A 25,697-nucleotide genomic window follows, 5' to 3' on the forward strand; every position below is an offset into this window, starting at 1 on the left:
TGTAAACCTCAAAGTACTGAAAAGGAGGTTCCCATTCAAAGGCAATTTATCTTAAGATACTGTAAAAGATACTGACTTTTTATCCATTTGAAGTATATAAGTTGTGCTATAAAAATAAATAAAATAAAATAATGTTGTATTAATCTACCTACTTTTAAATTTTTCAGTATTTTTTCATCTGCCTTAATGTTCTTAGGGAAAATTAGCCATTAGCAACCTCTTAAAAACATATACATAAAGGCACACGTTTTTCCTTTTGCCTCAGATTCCAATATGGCTCAGCTCTATGGTCATATTTATTCAAAAATTTGATATTTTGTCATCACAGATTTTTTGCATTAATTTTTATTTTAAAAATACTGCACTAAAATATTACTTTTTTGACTGCAGTTTCCTCCCCCCTTAACTTTGTGCCCAAAGTGAGTTCCTCGCATACTTCACCCTAATGGTCTCTGCATCTCAACTGGGCAAAAAGAAACACAGAAAGAATCACCAAAAACTAATGAGATTGGTTATTCATAGGCAGTGGATGGCAATAGGGTAGAAAGGGTAAGGACTCCTCTCTGAGCAATCCTTTTCATATATTTCTCACATTTAGAGCCATGCAACTGTTTCACATGCTAAAAGTATGAATAAAATATAATCAACAAGGATGAGCTATAGCCCCAAATGGAATATACACGAAAACCTAACTGTATTGAACAACATAACCATACTGGGGTAGCAGCAGAAAAGAACTAGCCTAAGTAACTTTGGAAAATAACATTTTGACTCTATACATACTAATATCCTCTAAGATCAAAGGGAAAAAATTGAACACAAATACTTTTTTAGCAGTTTGTTTTTGTCACAGATATGGATTAGCACTCTGAAACTACTTTATGTATACTGAAGACAATAAGTAAATATATTATGGATAGTGAGAGCCAAGTTTCTCACTGTCAGAAAAAGCAGTTAAAATAAAAAAAAGGGGGGGAAGACTGAATGAAAGCTATGATGTAGGTTTGGAATTGGAGATATGAACTCATGTGTGTGTGTGTGTGTGTACATACAATACATGCACACATATACATATGCACATTTACAGACAGATGACATCCTACTACCAATGAGCACATCTAGCACCTAGCTGTTAATTTCTAAATACCATTATCCGGGGATAGGATAATTTTGCTTACTGTAACCTCGGGCACAAGAATGACTTGGCCGATCCCTTACAAGTCCTATCTATGTTCCCTTCATTTATTTGCTCATTTTCTTTTCCTTGCCTAGAACATGGCTCCCCGTGCTCCTCATTGATGCTTTAGGAATCAGTTCAAATCCCACCTCTTTTGAAAGGATTCTTTATTCCCCTGATTTGGATGTGAACTGTTTTCTTCCTTAAAAAATGTTTATTTATTTATTTTGAGAGAGAGAGAAGGCGGGGAGAGATTGTGAGTAGGCAGGGGGCAGAGAGAGGGAGAGAGAGAACCCCAAGCAGGCTCTGTGCTGTCACTGCAAAGCCCAATGTGGGCTTGAACTCACAAACCATGAGACCATGACTTGAGCCAAAATCAAGAGTCAGACACTTAATTGACTGAGCCACCCAGACGCTCCAGACATGAACTGTTTCTGAACCCAAGGCATGCCATCTAGTTTGTACGCTCTTGAAACATGCAAGTTTACTGATATCATCAGGTACACTTCAATAAAGCAATAAGTAAAAAAGAAATGACAGTAGCAACTGCTGGCAAGGAGGAGGAGCCAACTCGTACTCTCAAACACTGATTGTGGAAATGTAAATTTCTACAGCCACTTAGAAAAGCAGTTTGGCCTTTTCTTATAAAGTTAAACATGTTATTACCACATGCTCCAGCAATCCCATTCCCGAGCAGTTACCCAATTTTTAACTAACATGTATATTGACATAGATATCAGTATAAGAATGTGGATAGTGGCTTTATTTGTAAATGCTAAAAACCGGAAAACACTAATAAATCCTTCATTGATAAGTAGATGAACTATCGTACATGTAGTACAGAATGCTGCTTAGCAGTAAAATAATAAACAATGAATGTATGGATGAACCCCAAATTCATTATGCTAAGTGAAAGAAGCCAGACTCAAAAACCGATGTACTGTGTGGTTCCATTTATATGACAATTTAGAAAAGGCAAAAACAGGGAGAGAAAACAGATTAGTGATTGTCAGAAGCTGGAGGTGGTGGGGAGAGGCTGACTGCAAAAATACCAGGGGATTTTGGGGTGATGAAACTGCTCTCTATATTGATTGGACTAATAGTTGTACAACTCCATGTACTTGTCAAAACCTGTAGAGCCTCACCCTAAAAAGGTGAATTTTACTGTGTATTGTGTATCTCTTAAACAAACAAAAACAAAGCTGTGGCATTGCCTGAAGACTTAACTTTCAGGAATACATGTATGTTTAAGGATGTTCATCATTTTATAGTCCACAGCATTGAAAAACCAAAAATAACCCAGATGTCTAACAATAGAGAGGTTAAATAAAATAGGGTATGATGTCTAACAATAGAGAGGTTAAATAAAATAGGGTATGAGACAAGTGCAAATTAAATCCACAACAGATTATATTACTTATCTATACGATTGGCAAAAATCTAAAAGTTTCACAACATACTCTGTAGATGATACTGTGAGGACACAGGCTGGTGGGAGTACAACATTTTACATCTCATGTAAAGGGGGATGGGCAACATCTAGCCAAAGTCAGTTGCGGTGTGGGAGCTGCAAGGCTGCCGTCCTCATGTCTGATCTGCAGCTTGAAGTCTGCAGGGCAGACAGTCAGGAGGCATAGATGGATATACAGTGAGAGAGCACAGGACAAGCCATTGGTGAACGTGAGCTGAAACCCATGAGGACAGACCACAACCGATGCCAGTTCTCACTGCCCCCAATCTTGAGGGATTGGGTATCTCGCAGGAGGTGGTGTCTTTGTCCCTGAACTAGGCACCCACGAGGCCTAGGAGTCAGGAAACTGAATGAGGATGCAAGGGGAGGTGGAGCAGGGGTAGGCCTGCATTCTGCCCTATGCCAAACCGGTGAGGCGGTATATAAGCCACTGTGTGCATTAGCCACAGCAGAAGTACCTGCCCCAACCTTCTGTGCATGAAACCCAGCATGGCTGCTGCTTCTCCTCTGCCCACCAAATTTCTTGTGAAAATATTATTGTCAACCACCCTAACTATAAACCACCCTAGCCAAGTTGGCCCATCGTAATGCCACCAAAACCTGGTACAACCACAAACTGATGCATGTTCAAGGGTATTCATTGCTGTGCTGATTGCAATAGCACACAACTGGAAACAACCCAAATGCCCACTGATAGGAAACTGGATATGTAAACTGGAGTACAGCCACACTGTGCAGCTCTAAAATGGGATGTGAAAAAAAGCAACCGACAAACCTTTACATGCTGTGCCATGGAGTGATGTCCATGCTAAGTGAGGGGAAAAAAAAAAAGAAAATGCAAAACAATGAGGATAGTATAATGCCTTTTATGTATGCACTGTCCATTGAAAAGTCCTAGAAACATAACCAACTCAATAGCAAAAAACACCTTTCACAACTAAAATGTGATCTCTAATATCATTCCCATTAAAGGGATCAGGATCCAGGGGTGCCTGGGTGGTTCAGTTGGTTAAATGTCTGACTCTAGATTTTGGCTTAGGTCATGATCTCATGGTTTGTAAGATCGAGCCCTGAGTCAGGCTCTGGTCTGACAGCACAGAGCCAGCTTGGGATTCTCTCTCTCCCCCTCTCTCTGCCCCTCCCATGCTCATGGGAGTGCAAAAGCTCTCTCTAAATAAATAAATAAATAAATAAATAAATAAATAAATAAATAAATAAACATTTATAAAAAAATAAAGGGATCAGGATCCTTAAAGAAATGGCCGAATCCAGTTCAGGGGCAGGAAATGTATAAAGTGAGCCTGGGATGTTCTATCATACTAGAAAGTAATGTTCACAAAGATATTAAAGCCAACTTGAAAGGGATCTCACTGCCCAAATGGGTCATTGTGAGCAAGAAAAAACATTTCTTAAAATACATTTGAATACTAGCTATGTCAAAATTCATGTATACACGAAGGTAATAAAAAAATGTAGTCATCTTTGTAGACAGCTAGAGTTCTACCTGTTATTCTGAAAACAAGTAAATAAAAGGAAAGATACAATCACTTATGGACTATTTTTCAGGGTAACCAAATAGTTGATAAGGAAAAGTTCTCCTTTATAGAAGAATTCTCTTGTTAATAAATGCAGAGGGAGTGGTAAAATTAGAAATAATAAAAGAGGCAGTGATCAGTCAACACTTAGGTGAATGGAGAACTTCATAAAGGAAGAATCGGGCTGATAATAGCTGAACATAACACCATAAAAAGAGAGACAACCAGGCATCGTGTGTCTCTTGTCAAAACAGGAAGTATTCTTGCCACTTATGAAGTGTTCTTGTCAAGACAGTGAACATGAGTCTGGTGAAGCCGCTACATCAGAGCTGTCCAACAGAATTTTCTGCAGTGATGGAAATGGTTTTGTGTGCTATCCAATACATGGCTATTGAGCACTTGGCTAGTGAGACTGAGGAACTGACTTACACATTTTAGTTAATTTAAGTAGCCACATGTAGTTCGTGGCAACCACTAACCATTTGACACAGCAGCTCTAACTGCTAACTTTTACAAAATACAGAGGATAAAGGGACATGTTAAGTGACAACACGTCTCACTGTGTAATGTGTAGACCTTGTTTGCGTCCTTATTCAAACAAACCAATTGTGAGAAATTGGGGAAATCTGAACTGGATAATTCATGATATTAGTAATTATTTAAAATTTTGATTTGTATCATAATGGTATTATGTTTAGGTTTGAAGGAATTGTTGTCTCTTAAAAATACATGCTGAAGTATTTATAGATGAAAATATACGGTCTGGGATTTTCTTTAATTAATCCAGCAGAGGGTGAGGGAGAAGGATAGTGGGAGGGTGTATATGAAACGAGATTAGTTAGATGTTGATCACTGTTGAAACTGAGTGATGGGTACGTAGGTTTTGATTACAGTATTCTATTTTTGCGATGTTTGAAAATTTCCATCACAAAATGTGTTAACAAATGAAAGAATATAAAAACCTGGAATTGAAACAATAGCATATACGTATCCTGTGGACCATTAGACAACTCCTAAAAAGGAAGCAGTGGGCCTCTACATATTATATCATGGAAGGCTAGCTAAATTACACAAAATCAAGAAGGGAAGTTGAGGAACAGTGTTATGATCTGAATGCCTGTGTCCCCACAAAATTCCTATGTTGAAATCCTACCCCCAATGATGACGATATTAATAGGTAGGGCTTCTGGGAGGTGATTAGGTCAGGAAAATGGAGCCCTCATGAATGGGATTAGTGTGCTTATAAAAGGGATCCTACAGAGCTCCCTTGCCCCTTCCACCATGTGAAGACAGAACAGGAAGTCTGTTATCTGGAGAGGACCCTTACCTGACCACAGTGACACCCTGATCCTGAACATCCAGCCTCCAGAAATGTTGAGAAAGAAATTTCTGTTGTTTATAAGATACACATTATGTACTGTATTTTTCTACAACAGCCCAAACAGGCTAAGACAATATATAAAGTATGACTCTATGTAAACAATAAAAAGATGCATTATGTGTGTATATGTTTGTAAACACATACCTGCCCTTTTACTGTACAAGTCCATTACTTAGAATATATTTACGAAACTACGTTTAGACATCCATAAGGATACATGTACAAACATTCTTACCATATCAGTGTGATCAGGCTGCCATAACAAAATACCATAGATTAGTGGCTTAAACAATATAAATTTATTTCTTAGTTTTGGAGGCTGGGTTAAGGTGCCTATTGATTCAGTTCCTGGAAAGGGCTCTCTTCTGGCTTTGTAGATGGCTGCCTTTGTCTTTTCCTCTTCATTTTTAAAGTTTATTTTTATTTTCATTTTTTAAAATGTGTATTTATTTATCCTGGGAGAGAGAGAAAGAACATGAAGGGGGGAGGGGCAGAGAGAGAGGGAGAGAGAATCCCAAGCAGGCTCCATGTTGTCATCACACAGCGCTGTGCAGGGCTGAAACCCACGAACCTCGAGATCATGACCTGAGCAGAAATCAAGAGTTCGCTGCTTAACTGACTGAGCCCCCCAGGTGCCCCTGTTCCTCTTCTTATGAGGGTACCAGCATTATTGAATTGGGGCTCATCTTTATGACCTCACTTAATCCCTGGGAATAGGAATGGGACTATGGAAAGAAGGGCACTTTTACTTTCCCACTTTGAATAGGCCTAAATAATTTTACTGTATTTTAAAAAGTGAGCATTCATTGGGGTGCCTGGGTGGCTCAGTCAGTTAAGCATCTGACTTCGGCTCAGGGCATGATCTCATGTTTCATGGGTTTGAGCCCCACATTGGGCTCTGTGCTGACAGCTCAGAGCCTGGAGCCTGCTTTGGATTCTGTGTCTCCCCTCTCTGCTCCTCCCCTGCTCACACTCTCTCCCTCTCAAAAATAAATAAACATTAAAAAAAACTTTTTTAAAAAGTGAGCATTCATTACATTTGTAAATCTGAAAAAAAATGCTGTATTTTTTTTAACTGCCTGATTCCATGAGATAATACCTAGACTAGGTGCTGAAGATATTTAAAAAACAAATGTATTTCTTTATGTAACACGAGATATAGTGCTCACATCACTCAGGCTCTGTGCAAAGCTGTGTTTGAATAATCATGGTCCAGAATCCAGAAAGAAATTACAAAGCAGTCCCAACTGATACTGGCATGGGCTCAAAGACAACTAACCTCTCGTCCTCCACTCTCCTATAGTTCCTCTTGAGACTTTCTCATTCTTTCTCATGCCTAAATCTTTTTTTTTTTTTTAAGATTTTATTTTTAAGTAATCTCAAATTCTTAGCTATAGTCTGGTTGCAGATTTTTTTTTTTTACCTCAATACCTGGGATTCATTGTCTTACCGCTTTGAACAATGAAGAGGTGAACACAAAGTGAGCAGCAGGCAAAAGTTTATTAGAGTGTAAGATGAGAAAGGAAAAATAGTATGAAAGCTCTTTTAACAGAGGGGGAAGTGGGGGCATTCTAAAGTGAATGCCGGTGACAATAGGCAAGGGTCTTTGTTTTATAAGGTTTTGGCTGCCCCCCCCTTCCCTTCCACCTTGTTTCTTCTCACGTCCTACCCTTATTGGCTTGATAGCTCTAGGTGCGGGGCTGCCCATTACTGATTGGCTTGTTTCCATTGTAGGTGGTCTATGGCCATACAGTTCCATGTGGGTCATTTGTTTTATGGTCTACTTATATTTAGTCAGGTCTTTAGTCAAATTCCTGAAGGGAACCTGAGGGGAAGTAGGTGGTGTCCATTAATTCTTAAGAGGGACCTTATGCCTGAGGGGGTTTGCTGTGGTCTGACACTCCCAGCATTGTTCCAAAATAGGTGTTTTTCTCCACTCAGGGACCTCAGTTCCCAATCTTTCCCTCTCGGCCTACTGAATCCTATCTTTTCCTATCATAGTCCTCCCTGCCTTTTCTCAGTTCTTTACAAATATTTCCTTCTAAGTGTCAAGATTTCTAGCAATTGGTCATACTCTGAGTCTCAAAAGATCCAAGAACCAGACTGGTGAAGATTCTTCTTCAGTTGAGGGTGGGGAACAGCTTGGTGGCATTCACATATCAGTTACACTGATTTCTCCAAATTTAGAATTATGATACTGTTAATTAATAGTTGATTCACATTTATTATAGTTTATCATCCCAACTAGATTGTATTTGGAGAATAGGGGGTGGGGCACTGCTGTCACTATTTTTATTCCTTCCAGTATTAAATTTTTTAACCTGTTGATGTGAACAAGATAATTAGGGGATTCCTTAAAAAAATGCACCAATGCCCAGGGGATGGGGGGGGGGCATCCTCAGTTTGTCCAGGTGTAGCTTGTTTAGAATGCTAATTTTCAGGCTCACTCCCAAAGAATCTTAATTGAGATCTATGTATTTAAGTCATATGGTTTCTTCACAGGTCAGAACATTCTTAGCAACGTTAAAGATTAGGAACTGCACTGCCTCAGAGACTGGACTCACACATAACCCTCCACACTCGTTTAGAGGGCTGTTAACACTGGACTTCGAGCTAGAGAACCCTGCCTTACCACTTCTTCCATTTGGGCACCTTGCTTCATCTCTTCTGGACTGTTGTCTGGTCTCCAAAGTGGGGGTAGTCACATCTGCCACACAGGATCTTACGTGGGGGCACACTGTGGATATAAAGCCCTTATAAAATCTTGTGTATCTGGAGCAATCAGGCCCGGTTCCTGCCCAGCTCGTATGGAAGAGGTTCACTCAATCCCCAAATGGCCCCCAAATGGCCCCCAAATGACAAAGAGTGATTTCAACTTCAGAGATGTTTTCTCAGAAAGGAAAGAGCTATAAAAGCGGTTGAGTAAGTCTGGACAGCAACTACATCCTTTCTCCCCAACAAAGAAAAATCAGTAATCTACAGTTTCTGGCACCTGAAGCTTAAACTTTGGGGAAACAATGAACTCTGAGCCCAAGCCTTCAGGCAAGTAAAAATCCCGAGGTGGTTATGCCTGTCTGGAGGTCTGCGAGGCACGAAGTGATGGAGAAAGGTGAACCCAGCTGCTCTCTGGGTCACTTGCAACCGGTTCGCTCTCCATACCTAGTACAGCCAAGGACTGCCGTCGCCATTTTACAGGGTGGGCAGCGCAGCCTTCTGGCGCTAGGCCGGCCCGCCAGAACCGGGGAGGACGTGGAAGGGTTGGAGGAGGGTAGCGCGCGCTACCAGGAGAAAGCACGCGTGCGCACAGGCGGCGCCGGCGGAGGGGTGGGGCCCGGGTACGAGTGCGCCTGCTCGGTGGGAGCCCGCGAAGTACCTGGAGGAGGTGGGGGGCGAGGTAGAAAGGAGTGGGGTTGAAGAGCGCTTGCGCGGGAGGGCGACCGTCCAGGGAGGGGGGGGCTCCCGAGCACGCGCGCGGAGACGGGACTTGGGAAGCTCTCGCGAGATCTTCACGGTGCTATATATGTGCGCAGGGAGCCCGCGTCCTTTCCCTGGTGTGATTCCGTCCTGCGCGGCTGTTCTGTGGAACAGTAGTCGTTTCTCTCCGTCCGCCTTCTCTCCCACCTAAGTGCGTGCCACCACCTCATGGAAGATTCGATGGACATGGACATGAGCCCCCTGAGGCCCCAGAACTATCTTTTCGGTAAGTGCTGGGGGGTTGGGGCGAGGCCGAGCGGGGCCTGGTGGCTTTGAGGTGGGGGGGCGGGAAACCCACTGAGGCCTGGGCTGGTAGAGAAACCTGGGCTGGTAGAGGGAGGGAAGCGGGCCGCTGGGGCCTTGCAGCCTAAGGGATGGGAGGCCGGGAGAGGAGAACTGAAGCATGAAGCGGTGGAAGGAGGGGCGGCCTGAAGCCTGGGGCGTGAGCGATCCGAGGCCCAGGGCCTGAGGTAACGTAGAACCGGCCTGCCGAGGGGTCGGCTTTGCTTGGAGCACACGGTAGGGCCACGGGCATTATTTTCCCTTGGAGTGTGTGATTTCGTAGGCTTGTGATTCTTGGCTGGGGTTATTGATGCCGGGTCCCGGCGTCCGGCTGGAGGTTGTGGGGGTCCGTGGTGTGCGGCAGTGGCTGCTTTTCTGGGGGAAAGGATACTTAGAGCCCGGCGTTGGCCTCAGGCCTGAGGAGTCTGGAGCCCTACAGCGGAGAATTCAGTCCCGGTGCCTCGGCCGCTTACGGGGGGAGGGGAGGCGCGGCCGGGCGTGAGGAGGCCGCAACCGCTGGGAGCACGTGGTTGCCACGTGGTTGGGGGAAGGAGGGGGGTGTGGGCACTACATCCGGGGCTCCCTGGTGTCTTGTCACTCCGGAGCCTGGGATCCTGGGGCTTAATTGAAACTGTTAGGCGGGAAATGTTGGGTGAAGTGGCGAGTAGAGCCAAGATTCTGGAAGTCTTTGTTCGGTGCTTAACATCTACGATGGCAGATCTCAATTACAGAGTACTTTTCCTATCTCATATTGGTAAATGGAAATTAGCCCACTTTGCAGGTGACGATGCTCGTGCTCAGAACTGAAGTGACTCAATGAAGGTTGTACTTGTAGTTAGAGACTAGATAGATCTAAAGCAAGACCCTTGTCTCTATGCGTTATTTGTAAGTATATGTATGTTCTTTTTTTTTGGAGGGAAGCTGGTGGAAACAGCCTTCTGTGCGGCATTGAGCAAACAGCCTTTTTGAGAAGATAGGAGATGTGTGTAGGTTTCAGCCTTTTTGAAAAGATAGGAGATGTGTGTAGGTTTCAGTTTGGGTCCATAAGATCTGATACAATTTTGGAATCTTGACCTCCCTTCCCTCCAGAACTCCAGTACCATAGTAGAAAGCGACCAGCTTTGGTTTTTGAATCTTAAGTGAAATTGATTGTCGTGGCCGTATCTTTGTCAGTCAGGCTGTGAAATAGTGCAAATTTGGTTACACATTTTTTTTTTTTAATAGACCATGCTGAGATGTGTTAATTGACATAACATTTAGGCATTTATGTACCCGTAACTGTTAGATGACAATTAAATGGAATCCTATAGGGGCGCCTGGGTGGCGCAGTCGGTTAAGCGTCCGACTTCAGCCAGGTCACGATCTCGCGGTCTGTGAGTTCGAGCCCCGCGTCGGGCTCTGGGCTGATGGCTCAGAGCCTGGAGCCTGTTTCCGATTCTGTGTCTCCCTCTCTCTCTGCCCCTCCCCCGTTCATGCTCTGTCTCTCTCTGTCCCAAAAAAATAAATAAACGTTAAAAAAAAAATTAAAAAAAAATAAATGGAATCCTATAATTAAAATGTTATTCTGTCGATACTTGAAACAACTTGCCTATTGATGGAATGGGAGTAGATAACTCCTACATTAAGTAAGGCTCTTTTGACTAGCTGGGGTTTCTGGTCAGTATACGGTTTAATCCTTTCTATTGGAAATATCCTTATGATATAGCTAATCTTAAACATAATTTGAGCATAATTTAATGCATATCATTTCTGTTAACTTCAAGGATAGGATATTGATCCCTGTGCCAAGTTTTGATCCATGTTTGTAGTTTTTCCCTTGTAAATACAAATTCACGTAGGTGTTTGTGTAACCATTCATTTCTAAATTTGCCACTTGTCCTATACTTAGGTAGGTAATTTTTTTTTAAACAGTGCGATTTTATCAACCTTGTATGTTAGACTTAGTTTCAGATACTGGTTTCAGTTTTTACTAAACTTTTGGGCCTGTTTCTACCTAAGAATGTAATAGTGTAGCTGAAAATGAGATAGTATAGTGGGGAAGTAGAATTTATAAAGCCCTGTATGGATGTTATTTGATATTTATAGACACTTGTGTTTAAGAAACCCAGGAAGAGATACTTCTGCCTTGCCATCTGGTAGCTAGAATAGTGGAAAATCTGTTCGCAAATTAACTGGTTTTTTTTTGGTTACCCTCACTTAAGTTTCAGAGCTAATTCTTTTTTGTTGTTGCTGTTTTCCCCTTTTCAGGTTGTGAACTAAAGGCTGACAAAGATTATCACTTTAAAGTGGATAATGATGAAAACGAGCACCAGTTATCTTTAAGAACGGTAAGTTAAACTTTTCAAGATAAACTAACCTTTCTTGATTTCAGTCTATTCCTGTTTGAGTGACTTAATAACTTTGTAATAGTATTTTTTATAACTGAGTAGTGTATGTATTTGCTTACGTACCTGTGGTGTAAAACTTGGCCTCTTTACCTCTCATTTAGTAATCACGCAAAGTTCTGTCACACTACTGTTTGGCTGCCCATATTTATGTACTTTGCTTCTTTGGCTGCATTGTAAAGCCCTTTAAGGCAGTGATAAATGTTTTTGTCCTCTATAGTGACTAGCCTGTAGCCTTTCTGCCTAGCTTGCAGTCAGTGGTCAGTAAACGTTAGGTGATCCATACTGTGGGTAGATGATAACCTATAACAATGCCATCAAATTTTTAAGCGTTTCAAATTTGAGTATGAGAAATGATTGCCAAGGCCCCATAAAACTTGAGACAACGTTGTGCACAAATTAGTTTTCCATCAGTGGTGATAATGGGTTTATAATTCTGGTTTTTCTTTTTTGCAGACAAATTTTGGGGGAATTTTAAAGTAGAACAACTAAAGTTGAAGTAACTTTTTGTTCACAGGTCAGTTTAGGAGCTGGTGCAAAGGATGAATTGCACATTGTTGAAGCAGAGGCAATGAATTATGAAGGCAGTCCAATTAAAGTCACACTGGCAACTTTGAAAATGTCTGTACAGCCAACGGTAAGGGCACTTAACTGCTGGATTTTATGTTAAGGTCTAATTCTGTTGTGTTACGGTAGGTGCCCTTTAGGTTACTACACCAAGGGCATTGAAGAAGGAATTTTCTTTGGTACTTCTGGTAACTGGCTGTGTCTTATGTCACTGTGGGGTTGAATGGTCAACTCTTGAACATAGTGGTTTGCTACCTGTTAGAGGTGAGAAACAGGTTCACTGGTTTGTTCATTTGGTTTATGAGTTTGCCTATTTACATTTTTGTAAGTCTGTTATGAACAGGTATTTATACCAAATACTTTTGTTTTCACAATATTTAGTGATTTTTAAAAGTTTTTCCTTTTCAGGTTTCCCTTGGGGGCTTTGAAATAACACCACCTGTGGTCTTACGGTTGAAATGCGGTTCAGGGCCTGTGCATATTAGTGGACAGCACTTAGTAGGTATGTTATGTATTGTGCTGTTTATTCTCTCTTAATGCAGTTAACTTTGTTCCCAATTTGGACTTTGTAAAGCATGCTTAGTTTTAGTACTGCTGTCTTTATTAATAGGTTGAAGTGGAAATAGAGTAACTTAAACTGGAAAAGCCTGTTTTTTTGTTTTTGTTTTCATTTAAAGCCTAGTAGAGTGCTGGCCTTCAAAGTTGCTTTTTAAAAAAATTTTCGGTTCCCTATTTGCTGTTTTCATAGTTCTTTTTTAATGTTCATTTAAAATTTTTAAATGCTCCTTACTGTATGTTATGCTCTTTTTTCTGAGTTCTTGCTTGTTGGTTGAGTTTTATTCGTAGCTAATAAATAATTTTTTATTTTAGCTGTGGAGGAAGATGCAGAGTCAGAAGATGAAGAGGAAGAGGATGTGAAACTCCTTAGTATATCTGGAAAGCGTTCTGCCCCTGGAAGTGGTAGCAAGGTTCCACAGGTATAGGTGTAAAGATCTCTTATTTTGGTCTTTGGCTTGGTGATTAAGATCAGCACTTGTATACGAGTATGTGTGTATATATTTACGTATATATATGTATTATTTTTTAAGAAAAAAGTAAAACTTGCTGCCGATGAAGATGATGATGAAGATGACGATGATGACGATGATGATGAAGAGTAAGTGTGTTCTAGAAACTTGATGTAGCTGTATGGGGAGTAGTTTATGAAAGTTATTTACCACAGTCCTCCATGAAATTAAGTAAGAGTTTAATTAAAGAAAGGGTAAATGATCAGTGGTTGTCACTGCATTACATTAGCTGAGTTGAAGCATACTATTGGGATTAAGAACCTTTAAAATGCAGCGTGGGAGTGCTTCTGTCAGTTAAATGTCCTACTTCCAGCTCAGGTCTTGATCTCACGGTTGGTTCGAGCCCTGCGTCAGGCCCTGTGCTGACAGCTCAGAGCCTGGAGGCTGCTTCAGATTGTGTCTCCCCCTTTCTGCCCCTCCCCTGCTGTTGGCTCTTTTTCTCAGAAACGTTAACGAAAAGTTGCAGTGTGTTGCAAATTTTCAAGAGTATGCAGGATTTCCCAAACGTGTCCGACCAGATAACTTTTTTTTTCTGAGGAAGATTTAGTGAACATGTGATTAGGTAGGTCTTCCACTGAACAGTTTATGATGAATGGTTTGGGTGAAAAGAGAATCTGAATAGCTCCAGCAACATTTGTTTTGTGCGTTGTTATTTAACGAATTCCCCCCCCCAAAGGATTTTGGCCCTTGGTTCTCTGATTGTTACTGAGAAAATTTTTCTAAAAGAGATTAAGATTTTCTTGGAAAGGATTTGATAGGTTTATTAAATTTGGTTAGGCTAAGTAAACCGTTACATGCCCACTAAAGAATAAAATGGTATTTATAATTGGTCTTTCCTATTTCCAGTAATGTCAGTAATTTGTAATAAGTTGAACTTTTAATTGACAGCTTTGTTTCTGAGTTCCCAGGTTGGTCCATATGTATTTATTGAAAACGTAATTCGAATAGAATATAGGAAAGACTGATCAAACATGCACTAGTTAATGATCATATCTGGGAGTTAGGTTTTCAGTAACCTCAAGTAGCCAACCTGGTAGTTCTTTAAAAAGCCCTTTGGGCAGGACAGTGAAGGCAGAAAGTAGGAAAAGGCTGAGTTGAATGCTTAACAAAATTCAAAATTACTTGCATATCAAATTTAAAACAATATAGTTGGTACTTTGTTGTTAACTGCTTTTGAGTATAGTTACCAGTAAGAATTAAAGTGATACACCAAGAGAAATAGGGGAAATGGGCTTAAAACAAATGAGAAATATGGATGGTGTATATGGATGGTGTATGGTGCTTAGTTATATTTGAGTTTATTTAGTCCTTGAATTCAGGTTACCTTTGTCTAGGTATACTGTCTATGCACAGTAGCATATTCACTGAGGAGAAAATCTCTTCTAGGAAGAAAGGCTTTCGAGTAGGGACCTGATTGTTACCTTCAATCTGCTTGGGTTTTGAAAGATTTCCTGTCTTTAAAATGGGGATTTTTCCTGATACAACCACAACATAGTCTCTGTTCTTCCATGTTCCAAGTTGCCTTTAGGTTTGGTAGTGTGGGAAGAATGAAGTGTGTGTGTATTTGTTAAGGCCCAAGTTAGTTTTCATGGAAGGGAAGAAGGGGTAAAGGGGTGGGTAGTCAGATAACGTATGTATAGGGTAGAGATGGTTAAATAAAACCGCTTATGACAGTGGTTTTATAGAAATCATTGTCATTCTTGTTTCTAGTGTGGGGAGGCACATAAAGGGATTGGGTTCTAAAGCCAAAATTGACAGAATCACTGTTTTTTTTTTTTTTTTTATTAAATTTTTTTTTTTTTTTCAACGTTTATTTATTTTTGGGACAGAGAGAGACAGAGCATGAACGGGGGAGGGGCAGAGAGAGAGGGAGACACAGAATCAGAAACAGGCTCCAGGCTCTGAGCCATCAGCCCAGAGCCTGACGCGGGGCTCGAACTCACAGACCGCGAGATCGTGACCTGGCTGAAGTCGGACGCTTAACCGACTGCGCCACCCAGGCGCCCCCAGAATCACTGTTTAAAGGACTGTATCTATGGCTTTGTATGTATCACATGATATTTGACCATTTTAACCCAATTCTGAAAAGATGGGTGTTTCCTTTGGTTGCACATAGATGAAGCTGCTCCTGAGAAGGAAAGGAAACTTAAAAAAAAATTTTTTTTGAATGTTTATTATTTTTGAGGGAAAGAGAGACAGAGCGTGAGCAGGGGAGGAGCAGACAGAAAGGGAGACACAGGATCGGATCCAAAGCAGGTTCCAGGCTCTGAGCTGTCAGCACAGAGCCTGACGGGGCTCGCACTCACGAACCGTGAGATCATGACCTGATCGAAGTCAGACGCTTAACCGACTGAGCCACCCAGGCGCCTTGAAGAATAACTTTTTGACTACTATATAATGTTGTTATGTCGTCCGAAATCATTCTATAATCACTTCCTTCACCTGGCTCTACTCAACCACTGTTTCTCATTTTTAATAAAATCAGTTATTTTGCATATTTAATGTAAATGGAATCATACAATACGTGATTTATGACTGGGTTTTAAAAGAACCATTTACTTTGGGGCACCTCGGTGGCTCAGTTGGTTAAGTATCCAACTCTTGATTTTGGTTGAGGTCATAGTCTCATGGTTTGTGGGATCACGCCCTACTTGGGATTCTTTCTCTCTGCCCCTCTCCTCGCGTGTGCATGGTGTCTCTCAAAAAGAAATACACAACTTAAAAAAATTATTTATGTTGAAGCATTCCTAGTACAGTAAAATCTTGGTTTGCAGGCATAATTTATTCCAGAAACATGTTTGCACTCATAGATCAGTGAATTTCCTCATAAGAAATAGTGGAAACTCAGATGATTCACCCCACAATGCAAAAATATTCATATGAAAATGATTGTAATACTGGAATATAATACAAAAATAATAAAGAATACAAAACATAAAGAGAATTTAACCTGCACTTGGAAAACCTTCATAGCTGGTGTGAGGGAGACGAGAGGAGGGTTATTGTGTAGGATGACTTTCACTACCAGTAATGGCATCACTGCTATCTATTGGCTCAGTGGAATCTTTTTTACAGTACAGTATTAATAAACTTGTCATCTATTGTATTTAGTGTAACTGGCAATAAAGCAGCAGAGGAAAGGGTCTGTATCTGCCGGCAGCCTGACCTAGAATGAAACAAAGGAGCAAAGGATTGTCCATAGGCGCTTTGAAGTGACAAAAAATACCCTAGTGCTAGTTGTGGGCACCTTCCAACATTTTGAAAAATCACTGATTTCTACCAAACACTGCGGCCTGAGACCAATCATCCGAGCATAGGAGACAATCACCCCCAATCCTACAGAGCGAACCATTGGTTTAGTTGTGAGATAGGATGTTTGGTGTCACGTACTATTCTTAAACTACAGACGTCACTGGTTTATCAAGTTAATTTATTATAGACATGTTTGCTCATCTTGTGGAACGCTCACAGAACAAGTTACTCACAATCCAAGGTTTGTGTCTTGATTTTTTTCTAGATTACTGAGTTAAGAGGGGTTTTTTTTTGTTTATTTCTGAGAGAGCGTGGGCATGCTGGGGAGGGGCTGAGGGAGAGAGAACACATCTCAGGCAGGTTCCCAGCTGTCAGCACAGAGTCCCATGTGGGGCTGAAACTCACAGAACTGTGGGATCATGATCTGAGCTGAACTGACTGAGCCACTTAGGTATCCCAGTGTTAGTTTTCTTTTAATGTTTTGGGACAAGTCCCTTATCAGATACATACAATTCATAAATATTTTCTTCCATTCTTTCCACTCTTCAGTGGTATCCTTTGCACAAAAATTTTTTTTTTTCTTTTTTTCTTTTTTCTTTTTTTTTTTTTTTATTGAAGCATAGTTGACAACACAGTGTTATATTAGCTTACATTTTTTTTTAAGGTTTTATGAAGTCCAGTTTGTTAGCTTGTGCTTTTGGTGTCAAACCTAAAAATTTAGACCCTTGGTCCATTTTGAATCAGTTTTTGTACATGGTGTGAGGTAGAGGACTAACTAAAATTCTGCATGTGGATTTCTAGTTTTCCCAGCACTATTTATTAGCCTTTCAACTCTTGAATTTTACTGATATAGGTCTATCCTTCTGCTAAAACAATTGTCCTGGTTTGTAGTTCTTGTGGGTTTCTTTTGAAAATACTGAATCCTAACTTTGTTCTTTCTCAAGTTTGTTGTTGGCTGCTCTCGGTTCCTTGAATTTTGATGCAAATTTTAGGATCAGTTTCTATAGAGAAGCCAGCAGGGACTCAAGGATTTTGATGAACCTGTAGATTAATAGAGTTGCCACCTCAGTAAAATATTTCTACTGATCTGTGAACGTTAGATGTGTTTATTTTAATTTCTTTAAACTATAATCTCCACTTTGTAAAATTTTTATGCCTTTTAATTGTAAAAACATAATTCTCATTTTAACCATGTTTTTTTTTAAAGTGTACAGTTCAGGAATGTTATCCATATTCACATTGTTTGACAGGTCTCAAACTCTTGTAGTAATACTGAAAATCTCATGAAAACCACTCATTTCTATCTTCAGCCCCTGGCAACCACCATTCTACCTTTGGTTCTATAAAGAGTATAAAGATTACTTTTGATGTGTTAAGTGGGATTGTACAGTATGTTTCTTTTTGTGACTGTCTTTTTTCAGTTAATGTCCTCAAGATTTATTCATCTTCAGCATGTGACAGGAATTCATTAAAACAGAATATTCCAAGAATGTAAATTGTGATAACTGTCAAAAAACCTCAAATATTCCATTAAATATATAGAACATTTTAAAAATCTGTTTGACTGTTAATGGATATGTGAGTTGCTTCTACCTCTTGGAAATTGTGAATAATGCTATAATGATGATGAATGGACAAATATCTCTTAAGATCCTGCTTTCAGTTCTTTTTGTCAATTCCAGAAAGTTCAAAATTTCTTAACACCTTGATTTGATTGTCTAAACTTATTGATTCATCGGCTCTTCTATGAAATTGGTTCGTAGCCAGTTTCTACATAAGCTTCTTGGTTTATGAGTGCGTTGAATCAGTAATAATGACTCATTTCATTTGTAGTGATGATGATGATGATTTTGATGATGAGGAAGCTGAAGAAAAGGCTCCAGTAAAAAAAGTAAGTAGGATACAATGGTACAGGGTTGCCAGAAGTTGCTAGTAACAAATGATGATAGATAAATTTTTGTGCTCTTCACTTGTAGTTAATGAAAGCTGGCTTGGGAGGAGTTAATGATCTAATACTTTAAAAATTAGCCCATGGGGCGCCTGGGTGGCGCAGTCGGTTAAGCGTCCGACTTCAGCCAGGTCACGATCTCGCGGTCCGGGAGTTCGAGCCCCGCGTCGGGCTCTGGGCTGATGGCTCAGAGCCTGGAGCCTGTTTCCGATTCTGTGTCTCCCTCTCTCTCTGCCCCTCCCCCGTTCATGCTCTGTCTCTCTCTATCCCAAAAATAAACGTTGAAAAAAAAAATTTAAAAATTAGCCCTGAGTTGGGGTAGTCTTAAGATTTCCTAGTAGTGGACAGTGATCTACTTTTTTTACCCATGTGGCCTCTTCCACTTTAAAACTTTGGTCAGAATTTTTTTTTTTTTTTTTTTTTTTTGGTTTTAGCAAACTACTACTACTTTTATATGATTTGGGGCAGTTACGTAGGAGGGCATTGATTAAGATTAATTTATAATTGCAGTCTATACGAGATACTCCAGCCAAAAATGCACAAAAATCTAACCAGAATGGAAAAGACTCAAAACCATCAACACCAAGATCAAAAGTGAGTGGCATCATATACCTAAACACAGCCTTTGTTGAAGTAGTTAGGAAAGTTAAAAGTTCTGTGGAAGAAGGTAGTCTGAAATTTGATAGTGCTTGGAGAACACTTGTAATTGATGTCTTAAAGCACTAAAATATGCTTGTTGGTAATCATTATCCTGTATGTATCATTTCTGGCATTCTAGTGGAAGAGAAAGCCAGCACAAAGATTTTATTGTGTTAGAGTTGTCTCCTGTAAGGAATCTTATTTGTTGAAAGATATTATTTATGGCATAGCAGAGTTTCTCAACCCTGGCTGCATGTTAGAACCTAATAGCAGCTTAAAGGAACCACAATACCTGGTCTTGGAGGTTACTATTTAAAAGCTATGGGAATGGGTATCAGGCATCTAGCTGCATTGACTTGCTTAATTCTTGGAGCCTCAATTTTGATGGTATCCTTTTTAAGTGTGAACTAATCTGATGTGAAATATAAAAGCAAACTCAAACTATTCTATTTTTTAAGGAACGATTTTAAAAATATAATTGTTCAGTCATGAATTAATTTATGATACCTGAATTCTGGTTGTATACATTTTACAAGGAAGGATTGTATGTAAATAATGCTTTTCTTGAGAACATGTATGTAGGATGGGTTTTAACAGTATATGTAAGTGTATACACTTACAACCTTTCGAAATTCAACTTGTTTTTCAGGGTCAAGAATCTTTCAAAAAACAGGAAAAGACTCCCAAAACACCGAAAGGACCTAGTTCTGTAGAAGACATTAAAGCAAAAATGCAAGCAAGTATAGAAAAAGTGAGTAAAATGATCTTTCCTGAAGAAACTTGATAAAGGTATATTTCCCCCTCTCTTAAACACCATTGTGAAGGCTTGGAACAAGATTGTTCCTTATTGTTTTTCCTTGATGTATCTATCTGTCCCTTATGTGCTCTTGGTTTTCAGAAGTGTATTACTTGTTATTTACATTCATTTCTAGTCTCAGTGATTTTTTTTTTTTTTTTTTTTTTTTTTTTTTTTGCGTATTTGAAGTTACATATATATTCTTTCATAAAAGAAATACAAGTAAGTTGATTTTAAGATTTGTCTCTGACTTCGGATGTTAAAGATTCAATGAGAACGTTTTTTCTTTTTGTAAGATGCTACAGAACCAGCAGAGGGCGTATGAGTCTTATAAAATTGCAAGCTGCTGGTTGCTTGGTATAGTTAAAAAAAAAACCTCCTAATTTGAGTCCTTTTATTTGCCTTTTACACCAAGGTATTACCAGTCAATATATGTGGATCTTTGACCAATACGCTTACATTTAGTTGCCTTTTGTCTTAAATAGTGGAAACAAGAAATTTGCTCTCATCCTGCTGCTTACTTGACTGGAGAACTAAACTTCTTAAACTAGTGAATTTGGACTTGTAGAAAATGGAATGGAATAATCAATTTAAATGTATTCAAACATTTGAGAAAAGCTAGAATTCTGAGAGATATAATATTAGACCCCAGTTTTTGAGAATAAACGTGGGATGGTGAGGAAAAGTTGCTCCTTTGCCCATGTTTTTCCTGTGTTTTCTAGGTTCTACCTGGCTTCAGTAGATTTCCTTGTGTAGTGAAGAGTCAGTTGGAAAAATAACATTTAGAAGCAGAATGTATTACGTATTGTTTTTGCTTTAGTAATACTGTAAACCTTTCTAGTCTTCTGGTGTCACTGCTTTATATTTATCCCTTTCACACAGTGCTAAAATGACCTTTTTAGATAACCCTCCCCCCCCATTTTAATATGGACCTATCTCCTTGGTTTAATTACAGGCGAATTGAACAGTCCTGGGCACTACTGGTAAATTAAGCCCCAAGCTGGGGAGAGAGGAAAAGGAGAGAGAAATGTAGTCCATACTGAGTGTCATCAACAATCCAGACTGAAGTCTTCTATTTTAATCTCAAATCTCCTTTCCTGATTTGCCACCCACCCACGCCCCCTTCCAGGCTGGAAGCAATCTCATTCTTAGTCTCCTAAAGCACTTTCTTTTGGCTGCTGTGATTCAGTGAACATTATACCTTCTATGATTTGTGCATTTGCCTCACCTCTTTGACCATGTTTTAATCACCTTTGTTTGTATCTCCTTAGCTGCTCAATAAATATTTGAATGAATCAAATAAGAATGTATGTGGCAAATAATTTGAAAATGGAAATGACAGGTTTATTTTCTAGGTTATAGAGGCAATTTAAGAATCCCATACCATATTTCTGATCAGTTATTTTGTGCTATGATTCCTTTGGCATTCTGAAACCTTGGTCTTTTTAAAACGCATAGATGTTTCAGGTTATAAGAAAAAGTAAAATTTAGTTACCAAAATAAGGAACAGAGACGATATACTTAGTATGTTAAATAAGATAATTCAAAAGTAGAAATGACTGTAAACCGCAAGATATTTGCAGTAATTGCAGTCTTTGAAAATATTTGATGAAATATTTTGAAAATAACTTGGTGTTAGTACTGTTGTGATTCATCCCCTATGTCTATAACTGAAGGAGGTGCCAAGTTTTAGAGATCAGTGAGTGAAATGTAGGACTAATTTTTCTCCCGTTTGGACTTCATATACCTCTTGAACTGACTTCCAGGTTAGCGTGCTGGACTTAGGTTCTTAGTATGTATTAAGTGATGTTCAGTTTTGATCTCTTTGCAGTACTCAAGGGGTATACATTTGCTTTACATTTAGTTTGGGGTAGTATATAATAGAGTAGGCAGTCAAGCTGACACATTTGAGTGCCTGAGAATCTGTTGTAGCTCATATTTTATATTTTTAGGGTGGTTGGAGAGAATTTGAAATTTTGACAAACCTATCAATATAGGAGTACTATGAAAGACTCATGTTCTAAATATTGTTGCCTAATAGGTCTTTCTGGGCCTAAAAACTCAGTATTATTAAAATGAAAGAGTTGAAGGGGCAAGGAACCAATGGTCCATGTAAGAGTATGCAGATCTGTGAGGAATTTCATAATATCTCAAAAACAGTGTTCCTATACTTAAACGCAATAATGCTTTTGTCTCCTAGGGTGGTTCTCTTCCCAAAGTGGAAGCCAAGTTCATCAATTATGTGAAGAATTGCTTCCGGATGACTGACCAAGAGGTAACTGAATTTTCAGGAGACCTGACCAGATCCAAATTTTTTATTGTGATTTATTTATGATTATTTTCTTTAAGTGTTGGCTTCTTTTAAAAGGTTCCTAACCACAGACTATTACACTTCAGATTACGTACATGGAAACTCTTAAGAATTTAGTTGGCAGAGATTGAGAAGATAACTTAGTACATTTTTCTCAGTTTTTATATAGTTGGTAAATTATCTCTTCGTTACTGAGCGCAGTTTTACTCTGTTGGCTAAAGAAATGTGCTGTGGTTTCCTTGCTCCATTTGACTATTTGAGGTAGTCTGGTCTTTTGCTTTTTTGTGTGCTTGGGAAACACATTTTGCTGAAATCGACCTAATGTGTAAAATCAGGAAGCAAGAAGTCAAATTGTAGTTAATACTCAATGTAGTAGCTTGAATCAACTGTTAATTTGTGTTATATATTATTTTGTTAGTAGAAATTGATGCATTTATTTTTATTGTCTTATGGTTGCTGACTCAAATGTAAGGAAAATGTAAAAACAGGTAAGGGTGCTAGGTATCTTGTATATACAGAACATATGCTGTGTTAAATGGTTTTTGTCAGGAATCAATCCCTAAGCCTCCTGTGTCCAACTTTTTTCAGTAAATGAAATGTGTCCTTTTGAGGTCATTTTCTGCAGCAGTAGGTAGCACTTAAATCATTTACATGGCAGCACTATTTTTCTCCAATTTGAAACCCTTTTCAGTGTTTCAACACTGTTTACTATTACTTTGGAAGTTAGCCTTGATTGATAAGGCTGTGAGATGAAATTCAAGTTTTTACTCTTTTGGTTGCTGTTCTGTTTATTTATACTTGAACCCCAAAATGCAAGTGAATTCTGTGAGTTTTCTGAATACTGGACATTTGTTAAAAGTCTGTGAAACTGCAGTATACAATTGTCCAGTATTGCAAATAGTGGAAAGATGCATGCACTAACAAGGAAGCCTAAGACGTGATTTCTCCCGCTAGTACCAAAGAAAGTGGTGAAATAAAGTGTGTGATTAAGAAAAATTCAGAGAAGATAAAATAATAACCAAAGTTGTAAAGGCCTTCCACAAATGGTATAGTATCAGTCTTGGAGCTAAAGTAACTGAATTCACAGTTACCAGAAGTATTTTCTGACTCTAAAACTGGAAGCATACTGGGCAGGTGCCTGGGTGGCTCAGCCTCTGTTTGAGCATCGGACTCTTGATTTTTGGCTCAGGTCATGATCCAGGGTTGTTGGATAGAGCCCCATGTGGACCTGAGTGTGGAGCCTGCCCTGGATTCCTTCTTTCTTTCTCTGCCCCTCTCCCCTCATACACATGTGCTCTCTTCTCTTTCTAAAATTAAAATAAAAAACACAACTGGAAGCATATTTTGAAGTGCCAGGATGAAATTTCTACAGTATTAAAAAGTAGTTTCATTTATTGTTGTAGAGATTATCAAAGTTTAAATGATTCACGTTTTTATGGCATGCCTACATATACAAGTAATCACAATGTATAAAATACTGCCATTGCTTGTATAGTTTTCCTTGTGAAAAAGTTGCTTATGAGGATTTGGCTAGTAAAATCCCTTCCAGATGGGACTTGAGAAATACTAGTAAGTCTTTGTATAAGCTCTTGAATTAAGAGCTAATGAAAACAACTGTAGTTTTTTTGTGGAGAAACCACAGATCAAAGTTTGGTAAATGTTTATTTAAAGGTATTGTTTACTCAAAACTGATTGTACAAAATTCTGAGTGACCAGGAAGATTTTATGAGACTCTCAACATTTGATATTCATTTCCCTTGCATTTGAAACCCAGTGGCTGTTGAAAAACAGTAGTTGAGAGAATCAATCCTATGTATTTGAAGCACTAAAATCATATTTTGGGAGAAGAGGCTGTAAATGTTCTTAGTGACATTTTTTAAATAGTACATCAAATAAAGGTTACTTTCTTAGTTTTAAATGACTGTTTAGCAGGATTATGTAAATTCAGAGATATTCAAAGAACTCACTGACCTGTATTTTATTGTTTTAAAGGAATTTGTTGAATCCTGTAAAGAATTGACAAACATCAAGACTATTTTTTATCTATTTACTTTTTAAAAGGTTTTATTTTGGAGTAATCTCTCTACCCAATGCAGGGTTTGAACCCACAACCTTGAGATCGAGTCACATGCTACACTGACTGAGCCAGCCAGGCACCCCGGGACTTAAAAGAACATTATTTATGGATAGGAAATGAAATGCGAACTTGAAGTGTATAACAACTATACTTAATCATGACTCATTTGAAGAATAATTCTTTCGCATGGATGTTCATACTAGTATGAGAACAAGTATAGATTTCATGTATTGAAGTAAGGCGTAGAAGTGGAGGGATGCTTTTTTTTTTTTTGTCAGTAGACAACATTTAAATCCTTACATTTAAGGAATGGAAAAGCAGGTGATGCCTTAGAATAGAAGACGGGTGTTTTAAGTGCTTTAACAAATCAGATAAGAACAAGGGCTGAGTAGTTAATCTAGTGTATTTCAAGTACACATAATATTTTCATATGTGTTCTACAGGCTTAGAACTAAGTATATGTAACTGTGTTAACAGAAATCTTATTTAACTGCATTTTCTGTATTTTTATGTGCTAAGTCTGGCAGCCCTGAGCAGAGGACATAGGCAGCATTGGCCAAACTGGCCTCTCTGCTCTTTCATTTCATTTATGTAAGCTGTTAAATGCCTACTAGTACCATTGACTTTGTTTACAAAGATTCACATGACTTTGTCTTTTTTGAAGTATTTGAAAGTAAATCATGTCTGAGTATAAATTCCCTTGCAATCAGTTCTTAATTATCTAGAGTTGAACCTTTTTGGTGGTAGGATGAAAAATAATAGGTATGTTGAACTGTACAAAGAAACATGGTTTAATTTATTGGTGTCTGTGAAGTGTTGTGGTTCTTTTAACCACATTTCTTTTTTTGTTTTCCAGGCTATTCAAGATCTCTGGCAGTGGAGGAAGTCTCTTTAAGAAAATAGTTTAAACAGTTTGTTAAAATTTTCCGTCTTATTTCATTTCTGTAACAGTTGATATCTGGCTGTCCTTTTTATAATGCAGAGTGAGAACTTTCCCTACCGTGTCTGATAAATGTTGTCCAGGTTCCATTGCCAAGAATGTGTTGTCCAAAATGCCTGTTTAGTTTTTAAAGATGGAGCTCCACCCTTTGCTTGGTTTTAAGTATGTATGGAATGTTATGATAGGACATAGTAGTAGTGGTGGTCAGACAAATGGAAATGGTGGGGAGACAAAAATATACATGTGAAATAAACTCAGTATTTTAATAAAGTAGCACTGTTTCTCTTTCTATTATTTACCCTTAAACTTTGTCAAAGAACTAGCTGTACATAGTTAAAAGTATCAGATAACACCTAAAAATCCCCTGAGAAACAGTCCTTGCCCTAAACCCTTTAA

The 25,697-nt window shown here is 39.0% G+C and overlaps 1 protein-coding gene and 1 long non-coding RNA gene across 2 annotated transcripts in view; one reads left to right on the forward strand and one right to left on the reverse strand.

The window, feature by feature from the left end:
* The window catches only part of LOC147584188 (uncharacterized), a 42,822-nt gene extending 33,743 nt beyond the window's left edge, over positions 1 to 9,079 (reverse strand). The window contains exons 1-2 of the long non-coding RNA XR_015254095.1: positions 8,724 to 9,079; positions 8,197 to 8,301 (exon numbers count right to left, since the gene is read on the reverse strand). This is a non-coding gene — a long non-coding RNA (uncharacterized LOC147584188). The remainder of the gene's footprint in view (positions 1 to 8,196; positions 8,302 to 8,723) is intronic.
* On the forward strand, positions 9,071 to 25,590 carry NPM1 (nucleophosmin 1). Its single transcript, XM_086715016.1, is given in 11 exon segments — positions 9,071 to 9,264; positions 11,568 to 11,647; positions 12,222 to 12,341; positions 12,680 to 12,773; positions 13,142 to 13,248; positions 13,360 to 13,427; positions 18,424 to 18,481; positions 19,049 to 19,132; positions 19,827 to 19,928; positions 22,174 to 22,248; positions 25,218 to 25,590. Coding segments are annotated over 11 exon segments (945 nt in total). The 5' UTR covers positions 9,071 to 9,206; the 3' UTR covers positions 25,317 to 25,590.
* The last annotated feature ends 107 nt before the right edge of the window (positions 25,591 to 25,697 follow it).

This window comes from Puma concolor, chromosome A1 (genome assembly GCF_028749965.1).
Source record: "Puma concolor isolate L17-30 chromosome A1, mPumCon1.1.hap2, whole genome shotgun sequence".
Lineage (NCBI taxonomy): Eukaryota > Metazoa > Chordata > Mammalia > Carnivora > Felidae > Puma > Puma concolor.